Raw genomic sequence first — 25,233 nt, forward strand, 5'->3', positions numbered from 1 at the left:
TATGTTGACAAAAAATTTCAACCCAATTGTCAAGTATGTAGCATAATGCAATCATCGTACAAGAAAAAAGGGAAACGACCTTGCAAAAGAAAACGAACAACTTTTTTTTGTGACAAATGTATCGGGAAACCTGCATTATGTGTATATCCCTGTTTGGAGGACTACCACACGAAAGTAAAGTACAAAAAAATATTGTCAATGTTTGACTTGAGATGTTTAAAAGCTCTAGGGGCGGCTATCTATACTACGTCAAGGTATAGAGATTGTGTGTGCCTTCGCCAAAGGTCACCTGCAGAGCCATTCGAAGCCAATTATCTGAGAGGCTGGAGCTCATCAAACGAGCAAAAGACCGCCTTTCAGCGGCAGAAGCCAAGCGCCTTCGCCACCTCGTAAGCAAGCACAGAAGTGTTTTTGCAAATGCTGAGATAAAGGGTAATCGAGCGAGCCAACGGACCTTGGACATCGCCGATTGTCTTAGTGAAGAAGAAAATCGGAGCGATCCGGCTTTGCGTGGACTACCACCGTCTCAATGACTCCACGGTCAAAGATTCCTACCCTCGCGTGGGCAAAAACACGCGATAATTATTAATTTTTAAAAGAAAAAAATGAAATTGTACACAAAAGAATATTTGTTTTAAGAGAAGTTGCCAGATATAGACAACAAGGAAGGCCAATAATATATACTGATGAAACATATGTTCACTCTACACACATTTCTTCAATGGCTTGGAGCAATTCGTCGAGTAACGGTACTCGGAAGCCTGTATCGAAAGGCTCTATAATCTAGAGCCTTTCGATTCATAATAGTACAATTGTGAATCTAGACTCGAGTCTAGATTTATAATTGTACTATTATAAATCTAGAGTCTAGATTCATAATAGTACACGCTGGTGGTGAGGCAGGATTTGTACCGAATGCCCTTTTAATTTACAAATCACACGTAAAGACAGGGGATTATCATAAGGATATAAATTTGGATAATTATAAAAAATGGTTGATGGAAATATTAATTCCGAATCTAGAGCCCAGATTGATGGCGATGATTGATAATGCGTCGTACCATAATAAAGAGTTGATGATGTAATGACTATCGAGTAAAGGCATACCCTTTTCTCAAAACATGCTAACTATATAAATTGGTATCTATTCACAAGTCTAAATTCAAGGAATTTACAATTGATGCCATTTTACATGAATTCATGTAAAATATTATTATTCTGCCACCTTATCACCCCGATCTTAACCCAATAGAAAAAATATGGTCTTCGATTAAAGGATACATGGGCTCTAAAATTGTCAAGATGACATTGGAATCCGTTAAAAATTAGTTGTGGAAAAAGTAAATAGTATGTCTGCCAGCGAATGGAAAAATGTTTGTTGAAACACCATAGAGGCTGAGAATACTTACAGAATAAACGACATTGCCATGGATGAAATAGAAATGATATAAATCAGTGGTTCTTAACCTGGGTTCGATCGAACCCCAGGGGTTTGGTGAGCCAGTCTTAGGGGACGGAGGTCAAGGACACACACCCGACTCATATGATTCTCGCGATGACACGTCCCGTTTGGCCATCATTGGCTGCAGGTGATCACGCATCACTTGGCCTATTTGGAATTTGGTGCGCCCAGTAGTCGACTTGTGACTGTTGTGCAATTTCTTGCTTCAGTTCCTTGAGAGACTTTGCAAGCTCATCTAAGTAGATGAGCTTGCAAAGTCTCTCGACGGATACTTCCCTACAAGAGAGGCATATCCAGCATGGGTGAGACAGCCGTTCACGTTTAGTGCTGAGATAACAGATGTCAATGATGAATACCTCAACGAAATCTTGAAATTCAGCAGAGCCAGGTTCAGCAACTCTTCAGAACAGTTGACACCAAAGCGCTCTCAACGTTTTGGTGTCAATAAATGGTAACGTACCCTGTTATTGCTAATAAAGCTCTGGAGATTTTCATACCGTTCGTATCTTTGTGAGCAATCCTTTTCGAGGATGCTGGACATAAAAACGAAGAAAAGGAACAGACTTTGTTGCGAAAATGACATGAGAGTGGCACTTGCCAAGGTGAATCCGTGCATTTCTGAACTGGTCTCTGAAAGGCAACAGCAGAAGTCACACTGATTTGCAGTAAATATTCATTATTATGTTTTTGCTTTTGTGTGAAAACCATGTTTTAATCTTTAATGGTTTTCATCCACTAATGTATGCTTTGAATAAAAGTTTTTAAAAATAAAACTTTCATTACAATTCAATTATTTCGATTTTGAGAAGTGAAAAAAATACACTTTAGTGTCACCAGTATTCATATGGAATCATTTTCTAAGAACTCTTAGAGTATATTTTATTTTTCTTTCATTTACTAGTGCTCTGGAACATAGATGCATGAGAAATGTAAAAAAATAAAAATCTATGTCACTAAAAGAATAAAATTTGTGTGTCTACATGGACACCGTGCCGCTAATGGCTTTGTGCCTCGGCGAGGTATGGATGAGCTCTGTGCGCAAACCGCGCTAGTGTACAAGCTCAGACCTGCCAGCTGCGCCGCCGAACAAGTCCAAACTTGCTCGCCGCCTACCAAACGTCAGCACCATGAAAAAGGTGCAGACGCGCAAGCGTTCTGTGGGGACGATTAAGACGTTCCTCAACTCCAATCACGATTCGGAATGGCAACTTCCGCCAGACCATCCGCTGAGTCCAGAAACCCCAGTCTAACTTCGATCTAAAACAATTTGAAAAGCCTCCCGAGATAATGGGAATCAAATTGAGCTGAGTTCCGCCTATGATTATGGAAGTCACGGGCACCCATCTGCAAACGACGGACCTCATTAAGATACCATACTCATCTATGTTATACTGGAAAGGACAACGTGTCCATACAATGTTCTTCGTTCGAGCAACGAGCATTATTAACGGAAGGATTGAAGGGGCAATGCCCATTTCATCTCAGCTGCAACCGCTAATGTCAAGCAGGCTCAAAGGCCACAACACAAACACAGATGCAGAAGATGCCCTCGTGTTGACCTCAGATCTACAGAAGATGCTCCTCTTACTTTAAGAGATTCAGGTCAAAGCTGGCAAGTGTGCGAGCAAAATGGAGATAGCCATCATGATGGTAGAGTACCTAGATGTCCTCTTCTAAGAAGAATTTGAATGTACTGATGTGGAATTCGACACAAGCTGGAGCTGTTACCAGTGAGGATAAAATCGACATTTGCATAGTTACCAATTTGTTCTGGGAAGGAGAAGATGGATATCATTTCAACATCAAAATGATAAATCCAGCAAATGGTAATAAATAAATTTATTTAATTAATTAATAATAAAAAAATAATCAATTTTTCAATTTTAGGTGAAGAAACAAACAAAAGTCAGTGCTATGAATTACTATTCATACAGATTGATGATTTGTGAACATGAAGAAAATCACATTTTAAAATGTCGTCAATTGTTTCATTAATACATTGTTGACATGTATGCAAAGATTGAAACTGAATGTTTGTTATATATTCGCATAAATCAGAAAAAAACTACGTTCTGAAAAATACATACATTTGCGTGATGCAATAAACAAGGATGGCAATGTCAATGATTTTTAATTATCTTAATTTGAAAATAAAATTAAAAAACATTTAAGTGGGCACCAAAAACAAAATGGGTGCCAACCCGGCCCCCAAAAGAAAAAAGAAAAATTGGGAAAGCAAGTAACCGCTCGGAGGAGGGCAATACCAGACCGGAGAAGGCTCCGGCCGCTAAAAAGAAAACAGGAAGAGAGGAGTTCCCAGCTCTACCACCCGTGACCAAGACCTCCGAGGGGGCGAGCTCGTTGTCCCCTGCCCAACCATCCGCTCCAACCGCCCGCAAGGGCACAGAAGAAGCGCTTAAAGAGCGTCTGAGGAGGCAGATCCCGGAATTTGCGAACACTATCGACGCATAGGACCGGCTCCTGAAAGCCAGAAAACTGGATCTAAATCTCGCTTGGAAGGGCTAGAGAGGCTCTCGCCACAACAAAAATAGAGCACACAGCCCCACCGGTAAACCCCGATCTCGACCGGCGCCTAAGGGCGATCGAGAGCCATCTTCCCCCCCTGCCCACGATGGCTAGCATCGTAAACGAGCTCAGGGGAGAGGTTCCTCAGGCCCGCCCTGTGCAATAGGCAATTTCCACGGCCGTGGTACTCACGCCAATAGGAGACGCAAATAAGAGCCCGAAGGACACGATCGAATCCTTTAACCTTTACGTGTCTAAGCGGGGTTAATTTGTACCCCAAATTTTTTATTTGATGAATCATTTGTAATATACTAATGATATATATTTGATATTTATAGTAATCTACAAAGATATCCTAATGAATGGAATGCAAAAAAATAAAAAAAAATAATGAAAGATAAAAATAATATCCTACTTTTAAGACTTGAAATAAAATTTTACAGGCCCAAAAACGTATGCATATACACGTATTAGTAAATGCGCGCGCAACCAAAAGGCGGAGGGTCACATGTTTAGTTTAGTTGTGAGTTACCGTTCGTTGGTGTTGGTCGTTCTCGTTAGTGTTTTTGCGTAATTTCTGCTTGACAGTCGAAATATTCACGTGTAATTTAACACATCAGCAAATATGTAATAAAATAAATAAAGGAATTTTATCATTTACTTACTATATATTTTTTCCTAAACAATTTTATATTTCAGTCTTTTTAATTATGGATGAATACGAAAATTTGCTCAATTCATCGGAAGAAGAGATTGATAGTGATGAAAATAACGAATTAGACTTTGAAAACCTGAACCTGGATAATATTTCGGATGTTGACGACAATGTGGAAATTGACGAAGATTATGATGATAATATATCGCTTGTTGATGAAGAAAGCGACGTAGAAAATATGAGTGATGAAATTTGTTACACGTTAAAATCTGGATTCGTGTGGAGCTCAAATCCTGGTCGACCATCCAGTAGGCGCAATGCCCATAACATTGTAAATGCACCATCGAGTCGTTTGTTAAATGGCAGTCAAGAAATCAATTCGATGCGAGAACCATTTTTTTTATATATAACCGAGGAAATGGTTAATCAAATTTGCAGCAAAATAAACAAAAATAATTCGATAGAAGATAATATATCAGTAAATGAAATGTATGCATTTATTGCCGTCCTCTTAGCATCTATGTAAATGAATTGTGGAGTACAAATACTCTCTTTAGATTTAATTTTTTTACTGCCGTTATGTCACGAGATAGATTCCAGTATATATTTAGACACATTTGATTTGATGATCGCGATACCAGAGCCCAACGATTCGCTGAAAGCGGTGACAAATTGGAGCCAATTAGATCTGTTTTTGAGCAATTTTCAAAGGCATGCGTAAATAATTTTTTCCTGGCGCAAATATAACAATTGATGAAAGATTGGCTGCGTTCAGACGAAATTGTCCTTTTCGTGTATACATGAAAACAAAATAAGGAAGATATGGTATAAAAATATGGATTGTTGCTGATTCCTCTACAGCTTATGTCTTAAATCTCCAAATATATACTGGGATTCTAAACAATGTAAGAGAGGTAAATCAAGGACAACGAATAGTGACACAATTATCAGAACCCTATTTTGGCTCATGGAGGGGCATTACAACAGACAATTTTTTTTACGTCAATTCCTCTAGCTGAGTTGATGTTTGTGAATAAATTAACAATCACAGGAACTTTACGAAAAAATAAGAGGGAAGTTCCAAAAGAATTTTTAAATAATGCAACTAAGGAACGCTACTCAAGTTTATTCGGTTTCACAAACACGATAACATTATTGTCATATGTCCCTAGAGTTAAAAAATGTGTATTGTTGCTCTCAACTCAGTTCAACGATGTAGGAATTGAACGCGACGTAATAAAGAAACCAGTAATAATTAGCCATTATAATAAAACAAAGGGAGCCGTCGATACCGGTGATATAATGACTCAAGAATATTTGTGTTAGGGCTACAAGGCGATGGCCGTTTCGAATATTCATGGAACTTCTAGATATAGCAGCTCTAAATGCATACATTGTTTGGACCCAAAAGTATCCAGAATGGAGAGCAAATGACCGCAGTCGCCGTAAAACATTTATCAGACAACTAAGCTTAGAATTGTCTAAACCTAATGTACTTACACGAAAAAATAACGGTAAAATTAAGAACAAAGCAATCATATATGCAATGGATACATTTCTCACTGTTACTGGTATCGATTCAGCTCCCGTAGAAGTTTTAGAAGGCACGAGCATTAGAAATCTTCAATCCAGCACTGGTATAGCAAAATCATCCAGATGTGCCTTTTGTCCAAGAACTCGCGATAGGAAAACTCGAATATTTTGCTATAAATGCAAAAGAGCAATTTGCAGTGCTCACAGCGTAAAGCAATTATCTTGTGAGAATTGCCAAAGAACTGTAGCAGAATAATTTTTAATTATATTTTTTGAATTTGATTTATAAATGTTTATATTTTTACCTTGTGTTATATGTTTTATATTTATTTTTACTCGATAAATAGTTTTAATTTGTAACTAAAAAAAGTTTCGAAATAAAATATTGCTTTATTTTGCGTAGTAACTTATTGAACGCTCGCTGACTGACCTTGTTGTTTCCGGTCGGGCGCGTGTGAGTCAGTTTGCATCTGCATCTTTCTCTAGTACGTACGCTCGAAGAGAATTATTTATAAATGATTTGATGGCAATAAAATGGATTTTAGATGATGGAGAGATTTTACTTTGATATTAGTTTATAGTTCATTATTACACAATTTGAATCTGGGGTAATTTTGTACCCCATGCCGGCACTCGATGTGTTTGACACATTCTTTTATGTAACCATATCGTTAAATGGTGCGACCACAAGGCATTTGATGTTGATGTCTGTAATGCGGCCACAGCCAAATTTTAAGTGAGAACCACTACTCTAGATTATAGCAGTAGTTCCAGTGAAGAACTAAATACACCCATCGAAAGTGGCAACTCAAAAAATACCAATGCATTTACATGGACAAAGACCGAAGGAAACCCAAGCAAATTTTCTTCAACGACTTTCAATCAGGTTTTGGTGCTAAATGCAGTGTTGATACAAAAAGCCCGATAAAAGTCTTCAACAATTTATTGACAATATCGTTTTTAGCTGAAATTGTTTACCAAAGTAGCTTACATGCTACACAAAGAGGACGCAACCTAAACCTAACTCTTGAAGAACTAAATGCATTTATCGGAATATTAATTATTATGAGGTTTCATAAATTACCTTCAATACGCCACTATTGGTCAAATAATTTAAATTTTAGTTACCAAAATAATGAATGTTATGAGCATGAAACGGTTTTTATGTATATTACGATTTTTATACTTGAATAACAATAATAATATGCTAGATAGGATACATAAGGTCTATGATCGACTTTTCAAAATACAGCCATTGTTAATCCATTTGAATAGTATATTTCCAGCTTCATTTTCACCTTCGCGATTTATTTTAATAGATGAAAGCATAGTAGCGTTCAAAGGAAGAACGTTACTCAAGCAATACATGCCAATGAAGCTAATTAAAAGGGGATTTAAAACACGTGCAGTTACTGGATACCTTGTAGGATTCTAAGTATATGAAGGTAAGACAGAAAAGCCGTGGAGGCCAATGTATTAAAAAAATACATTATTTGTGCATCCATATATTCAAAAATTATGAGAAAAGGTAAACTTTGATTTTAAAATAATATGACAGGTATAATTTTTTTTTAATAATGTACGTTTAGTATAATTATTATTATCATCTATGTTTACATGAAAGAATATTCCAAAATATTTGTCAATTCAGAAGTGCTTATTAATCTTAGGGACAATTGTACTGTTATGATCCCAATCAAACTAGCAATCACAAATGTCACTAAATATTTGCATACAATTACTCGAGTCATTTATGATAGCTTCTGTTCAGACAATTTTTATATATATTTATGCATCATTGCTCTATCCTTTTTCAAAATATCGTTTGCCGAAAAGCAAACATATCAGACGAAGAGAAAGTCCAGTAAACGCCTTCCCTTGGCGAAACAAAGGAACCTGGTAAAGCTTACTCCCTTTGTTGACCCCGAAGGTCTGTTACGAGTGGGTGGTCATTTGGTGAACAGCAATTGGGGCTATGATACCAAATATCCGGTGCTGTTGCCGACCAAGACGCATTTCACTCGGCTGATAATCCAACGTGAGCATGCAAACTTGTTACACGGGGGTCCTCAAGCCGTTTTGGAATCCCTGCGCATAAAGTACTGGTTCCCGTCAGGGAGATCGTAAGTGAAGCAGGTCATTTGACAATGTGTACGGTGCACAAGGGTCAAGCCAAAGATACTAGACCCAATGATAGATAACTTACCGGCCACCAGAATTGAACCAAATCGGCCATTTACAATCACCGGAGTGGACTATGCTGGGCCATTCTTGTTAAAGAAAAAAGCATATCGGAACCGATTAATGATGGGTGCTTTGCGACAAAGGCAGTTCAATAGTGCTTGAGGCGTTGAATTCCGTCGAGAGAGGGTGGTTCTTCGAGAACAAAAGACGGCCATCCCCAAAAAGGAGAAGTTGCAACAGCTTCAACATTAGTTGCAGTGACCCAGCCAATCCTATGTTCAAAATAAGAGAATCTTGGTATAAACTAACACCAGAATTAACTAGTTTCTGCTCTTAAAATATTAGCTTCGCAACAGCTTCAACATTAGATGCGGTGACCCAGCCAATTCTATGTTTAAGATAAGAGAATCCTGGTATAAACTAACACCAGAATTAACTAGAGTTTCTGCTTCTAAAATATTAGCTTCACATCTTATTAAATTACAAGCTACTCAGCTAGTTTTAAGCTCAGGAATTTATCCTCATGAGGGAGTATCATATATGAATAGACCTTTACTGCATAAGGAAAGATTAGATTTGGTTCATTACAAAAGCACAGTGATGGTTGATCCCACTTTGTCGTCAGAGGATACTAGTCTCTTTGATTTAACACATGAGCTCCACTCTTCTAGGGTATCAGGAATTGTAAGTATCCCCCATCTATGGCACAGTATTTGGACTTTCTTATATGGAATAACACTTTTCTATATTCTATTGCAGTTATACAAACTCAAGAGAACCATAAGTAAAACATCTAATACTAATACAGTGGTTATTCAAGAGAAAGCAGTGCCAATAGAAATTTCTATATCTAGTAATAACGGAGACACTTTAAACAAAAGATCCTTAATATTCAACACACACTAATCACGTCGGACTATGGATGATTACGGCGTGACGTTTCTCGCGATGAAGGTGTTCGTGGCTGTGGCATAGTGGCAATACTGCGGTCGCGGGGGCAGTGGTCAGCATAAATACATATGGAGACACCCGGCGGTAGCGGTTGAGGAACCACCGACGGAGCAGGCGAGATTTGAGGTCAACGAGATGGTACTAATCAAGCCAGCTCAACCGTCGTGCACGAAGACATGGGCCAAGGGACGAGTAACAGGCGTTATATCATCAAACAATGTTATCGTAGACGGAATCCCATGGCACGTCTTAGACCTGAGAAGAGCCCCGGAGGAAGAGCATGGCACCAGATTGGTCGAAGGTGCGCTATTGCAGGCATACGGTCCTTCGCCGCATCGAATCCCAGCAGAGGAGGCCCCAACCGAGCAAGAAGTTTGTACAAATGACATCCAAGAAGCTGTTCGCAGACCAGCACGACAGCGACGACGGCCTCGCTATCTCGAGGAATTTGTATGATGAGGGCATCAGGAGGGCGTGTGGCATAGTGGCAATACTGCGGTCGCGGGGGCAGTGGTCAGCGGGACGCGGTGCGGGTGCGACGCAACCACAGTGGCGCAGGTGGTGATGTCTCAGGGCGATATTTATTTATATTTCCGAAAGTGAGTTTTTTGCTTGGCTTTCGAATTCTTCGGAAAGGGTTTGCATTGTAGTGATTGATTGAGTCTGTCACAAAAGGGATTCTCTTAACGACCCGTGTTGTGTGTGGTCAAAAGAAATCCCTCTTGTGTCATGATGTTTGTCTCATTGTTAACGAATGAACGTTTTTGGTCACGGTCATTAAACAATGAGACAATCGCCCTTTTAAATGTGCCTATATGTGTGATCGCCACACTACTTATAAAGCAGCATTTTACTGCTTCCAAAACTTGTTTTTTATCTTGTGTGAAGTAAACTTACTTTGTGACAAGACAATTTGTCCACACGAGATGCTATCAGAATTTCTGGATCGGTAGTAACACAATGCTGGTAATTATATGGGAAATGGCAATGGTTATCTATTGATAACTGATACCAACGTCCAGCATTGTTTGACAATCTATTTCAAAATAAAAGTTGCGCGTGTGGCACAATCAGAGCATGTCCTATATATATTATAATTCATTTGAAATTTTTAAAAGCACATCATATGTTAAAACTCAATTAACAAATGACTGACGGCGCTTGTGAACATGGCGCGACACATGTTAAACAGATAGATTTACAATATGTTGATAACAAATATAATCCTAAAAATCCATTATTTTTTTAACTTTTGAAGATTTACCAATTCCTAATTTTGGCAAACCTTTGTTCAAACCTGCTAGAAGAACGCACGCCTTACAGATGGTCTGCGAAGACACAAAGTTGCATTTTTGACATTTACCTCTTGTTGGTAATCTTGTATTTTGTTTCACGGAAATATTTTCACCTGTAAAGAAGCAAATTGAGAACGAACCAAAAAAGACAAAACGATAACATGTTAAACAATAAAGGTATATTACCCGAATGTAAGATATCCACAATTACGCTCGGTCGAATTTTTTCTAAATCTTTCAACAGAGCTCTGGCGTAACCTCTGTATGCATTTGGAGAATAAATACACTCGGTCGAGAAGTATACTAAATTTTTAAAATAAGCATACATGACGATTTCTTTTTCGTACGCATACTTTAAAGGTTTAACCCTGGTCCGGCTTCCGTCGTCGCTTTTCTGTAACATAAACTGCATAAGTTATTTTGAAAAATACAATAATAAAAAGAAACGCAGTGAAAAATAGCATTGTTCTTAACTGTTACTATGGAAGTGCACCGTTGTAATCTGGATATGTCGCCTCGTAAAATATTCATCAAAACAGTTTCAGCGATATCGTCTGCGTTATGTCCAGTTGCAATACAATCGACGTTTAAAAGTGCAGCGCCTCGATCGAGGGCCTGCCTTCTAAACACTCCGCAAAAAGTACAATTGTTTTTTTTTCCAATCTCGGCGACTATTTCGTCCATCGTCCACCCGTAAAGCTCTTTGTACGAGAGAATTTTCAAAGGCATCTCGTAATCGTCGCGGTTTTGTTTCACCGTCTCCAAGCTGTCGTCTCTGTATCCAGTTATTCCTTCGTCGATCGACAGCAACACCAGCTTCAATCCATAATCGTATCTCTCGTTCAGCAGTTTCATGACATAGGCCAAGACGGTCGAGTCTTTTCCGCCCGAGGCCGCGACCGCCACATAATCGCCCCGTTTAAATAGACGTCCTTTGATAACGGTCTCGTGAATTTCCAGTTCGAAGGCAAGAAAAAAACATTCTTTGCATAAAGCGTCGCCAGTTTTCGGTCGCTGAAAATTTTAAATCATGTATTATTATGCTCCTATATTGATCAATAAATAAAAATACGCATTACAGTGGTTCTCGATATATTTTTTTATAAAAAAATTATAATTTAATAAGAAAAAAGAAACATGTGGACTAGAAGGTTCCTTCAAAATGAATGAAACCGAGAGATGCGAGAAACCGAGAGATGCGAGAAACCGAGAGATGCGAGAAACCGAGAGATGCAAGAAACCGAATCTTTGTACCCAAAAACATAACTTAATAGTTTGGCATCCCGACTGAAAAATGTTACCTAGTTAGTTAAAACATAACCTCAAAACCAAAAGTCGTCAAAACAAACAAAAATAACGTTTTTATATACAAATAGCTGGTCGAATTCGACGATCGTCTATCTTACTGATTCAACGAACTACTCATACCTTTAAAACTGCGTTTTTCCCGCAGCCCCGCGTGCAGGACACGACCATGATGCAAAACCGTTACGGGCGAACAGAAGTTAAGCGCGCGCTTCCGGCCTGTCCGCCCGGGTCTTAAGCCTTCTAATAATGTGATATATTACAACTGCCTACTTTATGCTACGAAAAATATTTCTTTATTTATATACAAACACATCCTTTCTTCTCCTTCTCCTTTTCATATTTTAATTTTGAATTTTAATTTAAAAATATTTCTGAAAATTATATATCCCAATATTTGCTACAATTTGCGTCAATTTTATCGACGATAAATTCTACTTAAAAAATGTCATAACAAATTAATAAATATTCTTTTAAATTTGCCCACCGATAACAACAAAGTACCGAAAAATTGGCTTATTAACTATTTTATTTAAACCAAATTTTTCTATTTGTTTATGGCTCGTATTTTTCGGGTCGGAATTTTAACATGATTTTGGTCAGAATTTATATTGCATTGGTCAGAATTTAAATTAAATGGTCAGAATGCATCGGTCAGAATACTAGCAGTCAGAATAAATATTAAATGGTCAGAATAAATATTAAATTGTCATAATTTATATTAATTGGTCAGAATTGAAATCAAAAAGCGAAGACGCATATGTTAGTACCACAATTGGAATGAAATAATAAAATAGGTTAACTTCAAGTTTTCTGCATAAAATATGTGACTATGGTAGCAAGTTACTTTATTATGACTATGTGTTATTTTTATTCTGACTTTATACTATTTTTATTCTGACCGTTTATTATTTTTATTCTGACCGTCGAGCCCGTGCGGGAATATGAAAATCAGATTTAAACGCAGTCCCACATATAAACGTGATTGTATTTATCATTATACTCGGCTTCCGAATATGTGGGTGAGTCCCGGCATTTCGTTACAAGTAAAAAAGGGTTATTATTTTTTTTTTAGTTTTGGAAGACAAATACAAGGCGGTGTGTTATTTACATTTTTTCCACTTGAAGTATTTCTCAATTGCAGTAGATGGGACGAAGACAATAAAATAAACTAAATGAATAGGCAGGTAGCAAAGCCAACAGAACATATTCAAATAAATATCCTTGACTATTGAAGGTTGTTTTATTTTTCTAATAATTTGGCACTCTTTTATTACTATTGTTGACGCCCATTTCGCCTCTTGTATGCGTTCGCGAACGCCGTCGTTACGAAGCGATCGGATCGCGCCGAGCTCAGTAAAACTTTTACACAAGCACACGTGTTTTTGAAATCAGACATAAGAACTAACTAGCACGCGTATCCCGCGTAGTTCGTTCCAATATACACGTATAAATTATTTGAAGTTTCATTAACTTTATTTTTTAATGTATAAGAATGTGAAAAAATGCTAATAATACTTATTGGTTTTATTGAAAATATTATTCATTATTACGAAAATATTTTTGATCGGTTACTGCAACGTATTATTTTACATCGGTGCTAACAAAAATATCTTTCTATCAAATTTCCAATATTTCATTATGGCTAAAACTTGGCGGCACTTGGGTAGCACTGACGAACAGACTCCCTTGGTCCTTTGACGCAGACGGGCTCGTATGCCGCTAGTGCGAGCCCCGCGCTTTGAACACTTGTTAACAACATGTAACAACTTCGTATCACAATAAAATACTACTGCAGCGGCTTCCGTCACCCTTCCGTCGCCAAACTAGTAAAACTATAACTTTACCAAAGAATACGCATCCACTGTAACATTTATACATCGCATGTAAATAAATAATAAGCGTGTAAATTTTTATTTTACTACAAACGGAAGAGTTAAAATTCAATAATTTTACTAAAATCTGCCAGATAACTTATATTTTCATTGAAAAAAATATATATACTAGTAAAAATGTATTTCGGTTTGATTTCACCGAAATGACATACTAAAAAACATATTTTCGGGATAGATTCAAGACTGTTATTGCAAGATTTTATTTGAGAGATAACCCGTGAATTTCTATTTTAGAAACAAGGACGTCATTTCAGCTTTTTAATATTTCTATTTCATTAGGATTCATAGCATTTAATTAAATGACGTGCATCTTTCTGAGTAAATTCAAGGGAAGGGGACAAATTCCCCCACTTGCCTCTCCCAAATGACATCCTTGCGCCACGCTCAGAAAGTAATATTATGAACATTTGTTTTTTGCCCTAACGCCTGCGAAAGTAGCCAACAATATTTGCTACATAAATACTTTATAAAAATTGAAACTTGTGTATTCCCCAAACATCGGTTAAAAATCGCAATTAACCGTTTTTCAGTGTCGTCGTGTGGTATTCAGTGTTATCACCAACACTGATAAACAGTCAATTGTTATAGTACGGCAATAAAAAAGTAAGTTTTAAATTTCATGTATTTAAATAGCAAAATGCGGTTGGCCACTTTAGCAGGCGTTGGAGCCAAAAGTCAGAGAATATGCTAATAAAAATCTGATTTCTAAGCGTGGCGCCGATATAATTAACAGGTACCTTTAATTTTTCTATTTCAATTATTTACATAGATTTTAAATGACTGGTATAATAGGTAATAGTGAAAAATACGTATTGTAGTGGTGAAACGTATTTTTTGCGCATAGCCACACCGCGCGAGACAACTGCTGCCTCTCGCTGCTCGGCAGCAGCACGACGACAGCGGACAGACTGTCAGACTGTCCGATGTTTCGGCGAGCTCGAACCTTCAACGACTGTTGCGCGGACTGCGGCGCTTCAGGTACTCTTCCAAAATTGCCGTGTTTTCTCATTTGTATTCTCATTTGTGCCCTCCTTTATCTTTATGTCCGTGTCCGTGTCCGCATAAAACTTTCTTAGCCTTTTGGAATTCATAGTAATAATATTTACACAACTCTGATAAATCTCATAATTATTATTGTTATAATTATAACCGATTTCCCCCGCACTTACACACATAAGTCCATACAGATTTGTGTGTTTTTTTATTGCATTTCATTTTATAGAATACTATTGTTTGCTTCAAAATGATCAAATCATTACTTATCAATATTTGGTCGATAATAATAATATTCAGTAATATTTACTTTTTAATAAATATATATTTTTGCACATAAAAAATTAAATACAAATGATATATTTTGGTCAATAATTTATAAAATAAACTTTTTTTTAATCTCATCTTTCCTACATTGATCAAACCATTAAAAATAAAACAAACTATTTTTACAGGGAAACGAAAAATCCCATGACAGTTTTATGATCCACTGTTTCGCTTATGCCGTGAATAGTTTCCATTTTGGATTATAAGAGCAACCCTCGTATCGTTTGGCTCTGGATATCGCACAGTCTTACCTCACCTTGACGACGAACATAGTGCACTCCACTACTGATCCTCATAAATTTATTTTACTCTCATTATCATTCGTCATTCTTCTTCAATCTAAAACAGTCCAGTTTTTGTGTTGTTTTTCTTTGGTAAATAACACTTTTTTGGAAGGTATACGACTGCATAAGTTTTACACCTCCGTTTTATGCGTATCACGTAAGCACATTTTTAGTATAACTCAACCTTCACCATATTTATATTTACACTTAACCAAATTTAATGCACCATTTCTACATTTTTAAAGAACTTCCTTAAATTGTTGTTTAGTTATAACTGACAAAATGTTAAAAAAATTGTCTATAACATAATTTGTACATATGCAATATTATAAAATTGTGGACGACTTAGCATTATAATTTTTATAAATATTTTCACTGCAAAAGCTGATTGTCAATTGACTAAGTAACTACTCAAAAAATATATATACATCCCTTAAATAAGCGATGAAATGTTCCGAGTAATCCCAAATAAGGATTACGGATATATCTTAAATAATTGTTAAGCCCCCACCGTATGCAATGCAATGTCGCTTATTCAAGCATTGGGACGCAATAACGCGCGAAATTGAAAATATGAAATACAATTGTTTCTGGCAAACGAGTTAGAACAAATAATTCGTGTAAAAATATAGTAAAAATATGTTTTCAATATTTTTTTGGACCATGTTATTTGAAAATCGTGTAAAAAAAATCGATGAAAAAAAACGTATGTCATTTAAATAAATTATATTTTTTATTCCAACAGTAACTGATTTAAAATTTACAAAAATGAACAATGTGTCTCAAAGACGCGTTGTGTTCGACGTTAATAAAGTCAATTAAAAGGTCAACTTGTGTAGAGTCAGCACGTTGTCAATTTTTAATTTATCGTGAATGATCAAATCTATTTATGACTTGCAGATCCGTCATGGGCGTCGATAAACCGAGGTATTTTACTCTGCGTCGAGTGTTGCAGTGTCCATCGAAGCATGGGCAGGCACATATCGCACGTGAAATCTCTCCACCAAGGGACTTGGCCTCCGACTTTACTCTCCGTACGGATAAGACAATAATTAGCACAATAAAGATTGTCGGTAGATTTGAGAAAATAAATTTTAATTTTTCAGATGGTTAATGCTATGACCGTTCAAAATGTAAATTCGATATGGGAACACTTACTCCTCGATCCGATGGTGACTAAACACACGAGACGAAAACCGCAGCCGAAGGACTCACTTCAGTAATTTCATTTTACACAATTGATTTTGTTTAGTTTGAGCTTTATTAAATTATATATGTATATACTATATACTTTTCCATCTAGGGTTAAATCTGAGTTTATAAAAGCAAAACATCAAAAACTGGCTTTTATGTTCAAACCGAGAAAAGACGACGTGCCATGTACGCAAACTGAATTGAGCAGGCAATTGCATTCCAGTGTTAGAAGTGCAAATTTGGACACTTCGCTCAGGCTGTTGGTTCAAGGAGCCGATCCGAATTATTTCAATCAGGTCTGTATTATATGTTTAATCATTTTTGCATTGCATTTTGATAATAATTATTTATTTATAATCATTAGGAAAAAGGAACTGCATGTTTACATGTAGCCTGTCGAACAGGAAACTCCTCACAAGCAGAATTGCTCATCGCTTGGGGGGCAGATCCTAACGTAAAAGATTCGTCAGGCAATACTCCGTCGGCTTCAGCAAAGTATTTATCCTTTTAAATAAATATAAACTAGCTTTGCTTAAAATTTTTTCCGATTTATCCTATCCTTTCAACGTTTTACACATTATAGAAAATGTTCTATTTTTTTTTAGTAATTATCACCTGTCTTCACTCGTTACATTATGACATATAATTAATTATAGGAGAAGCATTTATCTTAAATCAATACTTTTTACTTTAAATGACTCCACTATTTATTCTAACTGCAAGACTAAGACAAATACATTCTCACTAGATAAATACATTCTCACTTTTAAAAATATGCCTGTTAGGGTTCTTGTCTTATTTTTTTCATTTATTTTTTTACTACAGACAAGATATTCTGTATGAGCTGAAGTAACTCATTGTTAAAGAACTTTTGATTCCTAATATTTACGACTTGGTTTGATCTTAATTAATCATCACGATATTCATCTGTAAGATTAGGAAAATATGGGTAAACCTAATCTGTGATGATCGATCAGAATTTTAATTATATAATAATCACTAATTCCGATATCTCAAACACTATAGTAGTTAAAAAAAACATTAAGGTCTATAATATAGACCTTAATGTTTTTTTAGACGCTATATGATATATGATATTCGAATTCAATAGTCAGAGACTTATACCACTTGTCTCGTGCTGGTAATTCAGTTCTTATACAACCAACCACGTAATATTATAGTTTTATTGAATTAGCAGCATAATAGCACTACCAACATTAAGGGCTACTTTATGCTGTTGTCATTCATCCAGTTGGCTTTAGAGAATTTAAGTAATCAACTAATAATCTCCATTTATGTTCTAAAATGAACATGCTTCAACTGGCATTATCTTTTGAACCGAAGAATTGATTTCATCTTACATAATAATTTAGATTATGTTTCAGAAAAAAATTAACACAAAATAATGAAATGTGTTACTGAATCTAATTATATTATTGCAATTAAAATAATCATTAATTTGCTACTTACATAGCATTTTTATAAAAAAAATACGATGAACTAGAAATTCACAACAGAACATTCTGTAAAGAATTTAAAATTGTTACAGAAAGACAAACTTTGTATGGAGATAAACTCTCTTCCTTTCTTGTCGTTAACTCGTTAATTAGAATTACTACTCACAATCACTGCTTGTCGGATTTTGCTTAATATTATTCTATTCACTATGCAGATTTGAACTCCCCATCAGTAGTTGCCTTGTGGAATTATGATTTAGTTCGTTCATCTTAGATAAATCCACTATTTCTTCCTCGTATTCCTTATTGACGATATTGTATTTTTATATTTTCGCTTTTAATGCAATGATAATTACATTTTTTTTATTTTACAGAGTAGGCGGACACAACGAATTAGCCGATAGAATGTTAGAATTAGTTTATGAAGTCACGGACCGTTTGGGTTATCATTTTTGCAATAAAAAACCAAACCACAAAGAAGGACATCATTATTTGTCACTTGATAAGAAAAGCTCCCACGAGATGACTGAAGTTGCCAAGGCTGCTCGTGGAAAACTTCAACTGGTATTATATTGTGATTGATATGTAATTGATAGATTGTTTCTTTAAAAAGATAACATTAATTGGTATATGCAAGACCTTTCAAAGAAAATGAAAGGCTTGAGGCAAATATATTTGAAAGTCCTTCAAAATTTAAAAAGAAATTGGGCAAAATAAATCAATGGTATGAAATATTTATTCGATTATAATATTTAATTATTTCACTTTTTTCCATTAGAAAATTTGGTTATTATTATTTATACGTCTAAAATACACGCTATCTGATAATTAATGTTAAGTCTTGCCAGTCCAGTCGCTCCTGACTCATTGTCGATCATAGAAACTTTTTAATTCTTTACAGAACACTAAATGATCTTTCATCTTCTGCGACACTCACAAAATTAAAAAAATTCTAAGCACAATCGCTGTGTTGGGTAATATGTTTAGGAATCCCATGTCTATAATTTATTAAAATAATTCTGCTTGTTTCGTGTTTAAATTAAAATTGGTTTTGTAAATACGCTTACACAATATTAGTTTATCTACACTTTCGTTTTCAAATTTCTCTAGCAAAAATTTTGCCTTAGAAACCATTCCATAAAACTTCAAAAAAATTGCAAATTATAGAAATTGCCACATTCTATTTATTATTAAATTGATAATTTTGTCAAAAACGCTTAAATGCGAATGTTCTTCAGAATTTTAGTCTTTTAATTGATGATTTATTTCAAATTCTGTAGTGATTTCATTTTTGGTTGCGATTTTTTTACACTCATCAAGAACCGACTTCAAAGTTTTTATTTATCTTCAATTAAGTACTCAATATTATATTTTTTTACATCCAATGTTGCTTTACTTTAAAGGTTTGATGTAATAACAGTATTTTCAGCCAAACTGTAGTCATAAGAACACATTAAAATTTTGACAAATTTTTCAAAAGCAAAAATCTGTGTTTATGCATAAACGGGAAGGCTTCTTGAACCGATTTCATTCAAATATTAAATTTAGAGCCACTGGTTTTACCGCTTCTAGTTTTGCTGGTTATCTTGTTTTTGAAATGTTGTGTAAGGAATATATTTTTGTTCTAAAATCGCCTATCTTTATCTAAACAAATTTATAAAATACCTAGCAATTTCAAAGCAAAGTAACGATTAATTAATGTCGTTTGTTTATTAGATGAATCTGGAGTTGCATCAGTAATAACAGCAAAATATTTAGGCTTAGATCGCTTTTTGAACAAACGAGCTGCAAATATTAATAAACTTGTATTGTAATCTCGTTAAAATATAATAAACCTGAATTCTCTGATTGTCTTCTTGTGCAGCTGAACTTTTGAAACTTGCTCCGTTAATATTGAATCATATTTATTGGTCGGTTTCACTAATCTTAAGAAAATTACTAATATGTTGGCTTCCAATGCACGTATCAGATCAAAAAAACGCTAGTCCTATTTCAGAGAGAAAAAATATTATATCAAGATAGTGCTCCAGCAGTCTTCTTCAATATTTTGTTTGGTCATTAATTTAATTTAGAAGCAAATTTTCTATTTATTTATTAGCTCTTTTATGTGAATTTTTCCATAAATCATAATTCTCTTTATGTGTAAGAGAATTTTCGTGAGATGATATAAATAATTTTGATCGAATTTCACACGGGAACATATTGAATTACCAAGATTCCTCTCTGATAGACCCAGGATATATTTTATTTATTTAAATTAAATTAAGACTATCGTGCCCTAATAGGTTACTCCAGTGCGTAATGGCGGTATTATTTCAATATATAATTAAAATAATATATAAAAATAAACATTAATAACCAAGATGTAACTAAGTGCTTATATGTACTTATGGAGTCACGTCCGTCAGATTTTTGTTCTGGTCTTCACAATCATTTCATGAAGGTAGCTTCGAATGTAAGTTTGAATCACTGCTTTATTCACTAGCAAAGTCTAGCACCTAAGCACCTTCTTTGAGAATTATAACTTTTTCTTGATGAAGCTGTGAAAGTAGTTAATTATGTTGAGAGCTGTGGAGAGCCTTCGTTTTCTCTGTTCTTTCATAGAGAAGTAAGGTGGCTTGTAAAGATTGGACTTTTTCACAAGGTCCACGTTTTTTTTGAAACCATTACAACTTATTTTCAAATTATCCAACTAATTGGCTTGCATATTTATAATATATTTTACTACAAATAAACAATCTAAATATGGCGCTTTAGAATAGCGCAATAACATTCTTCTATGTCTCAGATACAATTTAATCTATGATTAAAAAAATAATTTTTGCACATTTCATACAGAAAATGCACAATGTATTATCTGAGAACAAAATTCATTAAGAATCATTTTGAAGATACTTCTATTCAGATATCAATAAAAAGTGAGACTTAACTGAACTTTTAAATAACAGTAGAAATATTATGCCTGTAAAATAATTGTCAAATAAATATTATAGCTATTTTATAAAAATAATCAGGAAGTAATATTTAATTAATGCAAGTTTGAATATGGCCTATTCCTATTATCATGTGTATGTGTGATGATAAAAAAAAAATCTTTGAACTAAGAAGAGACAATAAACATTAAAAAACCTGTCCATATCACTATACATACATATCTGGTGATAAGAACCGACTTTTTATGTCTAGTATCTCTTCTACGTTACATTTATAATGAAATCTCTATTTTTCTTGAACCCAAGTTATTAAAACATATATAAATTATTTTTTGTGTCTTGTTTAGTTGCCTAATCATCTATTTGAAGAGCTTGTGATGGATGTCTATGACGAAGTAGATCGTCGTGAATGTGAAGCAGGTATAAATCTTTCATTTGAATCATTAAAATCAGTGGTTAAATAGATGGGGGTTCCGCTGTATTATTATTATATAAATGTACACCGTCAGGGTTGATTATAATGATATGAACAATGCCTACTATGCTCGAATCATTGTTTTCATCAACTTATTTTGCTTTTAATAAAATTTCAGTTTGGGTCACTAGTGCAATCGGCTTAGAAAGATTTGGGGTGGCTTTTCTTCCTGTCAATCCACTCTTGAGTGCTCCACGCAATCAAGGACGGCAAAAATTGGCCAGGCTTTTACCGGGAGAAATGGCAGCGTTGATCAAAGATATACTAATAGATGCTTCGCGGAGGCAACACATAGCAACTTTGAACCCATCATGTAAATATACATTTATTTTAAAATAACTTTATTATAAAAAACTCTGGCAATTCCCTATCCCTATCATTGTCATAATCAGTCATAAAATACATTTCCTAACCTGATTATCCTACAGCTAAATAGATATGTATTTGTTTTATTTGCTTATTTATTATTTTTGTTATTTTTCTTACGTCAGCTCTTGCACCTAGTATTAGTAAAGGAAACATAAGGCCTAGCTTATTAAAACAAATTCCCCACGTTTCTGACGATGAACCTCTTTATGATTCCGTTGCTTCAGACGAGGATTATGCTGCACTTCTTCCTGTAACACCCAACGTAAGTTTCTTAACACTTTATAAAAACTTAGTTAACCTTTCTTAATGCTTTATTTTTATTAAACTAGGAAATTAAAGAGAATAAGTCGCCTAAAATTGGGGATAGGGTTTCAAAAACTTACGATCCAGCATTGCCACCTGACCGTAGCTCTGTCACATCACCGCAGCATTTGCCAAACGCCAGTAGTAACGATCTTAATAAAGAAATTGAAATTTTAAAAGAACAACTTTTGCTTAAAGACGTGACGATAGCTGATTTACAATCAAAACTTGAAATCTTACAAATCAATTTCGAGAGTTTGAAGAGCGAAAATACTCTATTAAAGAAAACGGCTGCCGAGTCGAGGAACAGTGTTCTGAGCAGTAGCTCGCCACCGACGAGAGACTTAAGCAATCTGAGCACCAACGATAACGATAAAGATTTGGAAAAGGAATCGCCGAACGAATACAGCAACGATTTATTTGATTATAAACCTTTGAACAGATCGAATCAAAGGCCGACGAGCATGTACGAAACTAGAGAGAGATCAAAGTATAATTTCCAATTGACAAAGCATCAGGTGAGTTGCCTTTTTTGGTATTATATTTTTTCTTGATTGTGTTGTCCTTTAATCAATTGTTTATTATAGTTTACATCTACCGATAACAATGAAGTGCTTTGTGAAAACCCTTGTAATGCAGTAACAATCAATAACGTTCCTAACGTTATGCCTGTAGCTACCGAAATACATAAACATACTGAAGTGATAACAAAAGGTATTCAAGAATTGTGGGCCGCAATGCAAGATCCGATTGGTCAAGGACGATTGTATGGTTCAAAGGCATCTAAAATAAAATTGGCCGTCGAACAATTGATATCTATTTTTCCAAAGGTATTTAATGATTTTATTATTCTATTAGTAATTTCTTGAAAGTTTTTGTAAATGTCAACATACAGGCAACCCTCGACTTTCTAACGTTCGACTTTCACACAATTCGCTATTTCGCACATTTAAAAAAATACATTTTTTTAAAAAACGTTTTGGTAGCGGTGAATCTTTTGCTTCAATCGGATGTTCGTATGATACAAACAGGTCTACGATATGTTCAATTTTGCAAAATAAAAATATAATTAAAGAATACGTTCTAAATTGCGGAAAATAAAGATATATTTCCACAATCTTTAATGATATGTTTAAAAAAAAACACATATATTGAAATGTCAAAAGTAATAGATATTTTTTTATTTACAGAAAAGTAACGATAAGATTTCTTCTGCTTTATGCCAATTGTCATCGTCTTGCAAGAATTTAGAAACTGTTTGCGATTTGTGGAACGACGAGAACAAAGCTTCTGAGGGCGAAGCCGAAATGGACACTATACGCACAGCTGCTTATGAGCTCGCCAAGGCTGCCAAAATTTTAGTGTCAAATTTTCCGTTAGATTCTGACAATGCGTGAATCGATTATAATATCGAGCATTCACTGCCAAGATGTAACTAAGTATTTATCTGAAAGTTTTATAAAACAAGACTCTCGATAGTATCAGTCTTTATTAGCCTGTCGGTCAATTTAATAGACTGAATATTACATGTGATGTACTCAAACGCAATATTAAGTATTATTAAACATCTTTTTGTGTCTGAATTGGATACGGAAAGATAGTTTCGAGGCCTTGACATCTGACGGTTAACGTCATATATAAATTCACATATTTACGAATGTTTCATAAAATAGTTTTTAGAGTATGAATATGTTATTATTACAGTGTTATTAATGTCACAAGATTGCGATTTATATATTTTTTTCAATATGTGACGTTCACAAAATACATTTTTAGAAGGCAGCTTGTTTAATACATTGTTAACGTTTACATAAATATTATAATATTTATTCATAAATTGATATTTTATGGCTATACAGCTGGATGCGAATATTCATATTGTTATAATGACAATTGATTACATTTTGGATTTTTGCCAGATGAGTTTGATTTACATGAAAAAAAAATACTATTTTTTTAGTAATATATATTTGCAAAACATTGTTGTCTATATGCTGATTGCCTAGATTTATAGCTAGATAACTTATATAGACTTGTACAAATTTAGAAAATATTAATCGATAGTGCGTACAAAAATGATGTGCCAATGTGTATAAAACATGATGTTTAACTGCTTTTATAAATAAATGATTTTACAAATGTTTTTTTTTTGTATAAATTTTAAGTCAATACTTTCTCAATGGCAATTTATCGAGTATTGTGTTCAATGATGCATTAGATTTTGACAAATATAATATAAAAATTTAATGACGATATACGCCAAAGATAATCTTGTTTAACTTATTTGACATTTTTTTTGAATATTGATACATTTTATAATATATAAATATTTTATACTTTTCTATCGTATGTATTTGTAAAATCGATAAGTAAAACGCATCACAAAAGTATTCAGTATTAGAATGTTTTAACGTTAGTTATGAAATTCGCTTAAGTGCCAAAATCCATGTTTAACTATTAATGTGGACGTATAGTTACATGTTTTACACATTTTATATGAAGAAATTATAGAAAGGTATTATGTATGTACATTTACGCTTGTTTGCGATTTATAGACAATCTGTCTGATTTTATGTTAAGCGTCGTCTTCCTAGTGTTGTTCCAGTCTTTTATAAATCTTGTAGCTGAAAATATATAATCATTGTTGAATTTTATTCTGCCTAAGAATATGTAAAATTGATCAATTGTTGATTTACAGCTTCTGAAATGTTATACAATGAAAGTTGTGTGATTCATATTATGTTTTTAATGCATATCAAATTTTTATATATGAGTATGTGAACATACATATTCATAAGAATATCAAATTCATTGACACTTGTTAATCCTTTTTTCAGTATTCTATCGTTTAAGGCATATTTGATTTATGTCGTACTAGAATTTCATTTAAAATAATAATTACATTATATATTTTATTTTAAATCCATTAACAATTATAATAATTTGGAGTTGTATATTTTAAAGTTAATTTAATGTTTAGTATTTTTTAGAAAAAATATATGATTAAAAAAATAAAATATCTTTTATTACCCATTCAACTTATGTAATGAAAAGATTGATAATTTTATATTAATCTCTTTTATTATCATGAC

General features: G+C 34.4%; 2 protein-coding genes and 1 long non-coding RNA gene across 3 annotated transcripts; 2 read left to right on the forward strand and 1 right to left on the reverse strand.

Moving 5' to 3' along the window:
• Positions 1 to 1,710: 1,710 nt before the first annotated feature.
• On the forward strand, positions 1,711 to 7,767 carry LOC148236444 (uncharacterized). Its single transcript, XR_015809072.1, has 2 exons — positions 1,711 to 3,288; positions 3,350 to 7,767. It is a non-coding gene; the product is annotated as an uncharacterized LOC148236444 (long non-coding RNA).
• Positions 4,552 to 12,106, reverse strand: Ctu1 (Cytosolic thiouridylase subunit 1). Its single transcript, XM_088182932.1, has 4 exons — positions 12,035 to 12,106; positions 11,081 to 11,620; positions 10,793 to 11,000; positions 4,552 to 10,719 (listed from the first exon to the last, which is right to left on the reverse strand). The coding sequence occupies exons 1-4, from the start codon at positions 12,080 to 12,082 to the stop codon at positions 10,538 to 10,540; spliced, it is 978 nt and encodes a 325-aa protein (XP_088039058.1). The 5' UTR covers positions 12,083 to 12,106; the 3' UTR covers positions 4,552 to 10,537.
• A 2,450-nt stretch (positions 12,107 to 14,556) lies between these two features.
• On the forward strand, positions 14,557 to 24,284 carry Git (ARF GTPase-activating protein GIT1). Its single transcript, XM_088182857.1, has 12 exons — positions 14,557 to 14,784; positions 16,311 to 16,444; positions 16,517 to 16,629; positions 16,714 to 16,900; positions 16,969 to 17,099; positions 18,436 to 18,625; positions 21,342 to 21,414; positions 21,588 to 21,782; positions 21,961 to 22,100; positions 22,168 to 22,659; positions 22,729 to 22,971; positions 23,332 to 24,284. Exons 1-12 carry the CDS (start codon positions 14,730 to 14,732, stop codon positions 23,536 to 23,538), a joined length of 2,160 nt encoding a protein of 719 aa, XP_088038983.1. The 5' UTR covers positions 14,557 to 14,729; the 3' UTR covers positions 23,539 to 24,284.
• Positions 24,285 to 25,233: the final 949 nt, after the last annotated feature.

This window comes from Plectrocnemia conspersa, unplaced genomic scaffold (assembly GCF_051122295.1).
Source record: "Plectrocnemia conspersa isolate PC_06_02 unplaced genomic scaffold, ASM5112229v1 ptg000003l, whole genome shotgun sequence".
NCBI classification, from domain to species: Eukaryota; Metazoa; Arthropoda; class Insecta; order Trichoptera; family Polycentropodidae; genus Plectrocnemia; species Plectrocnemia conspersa.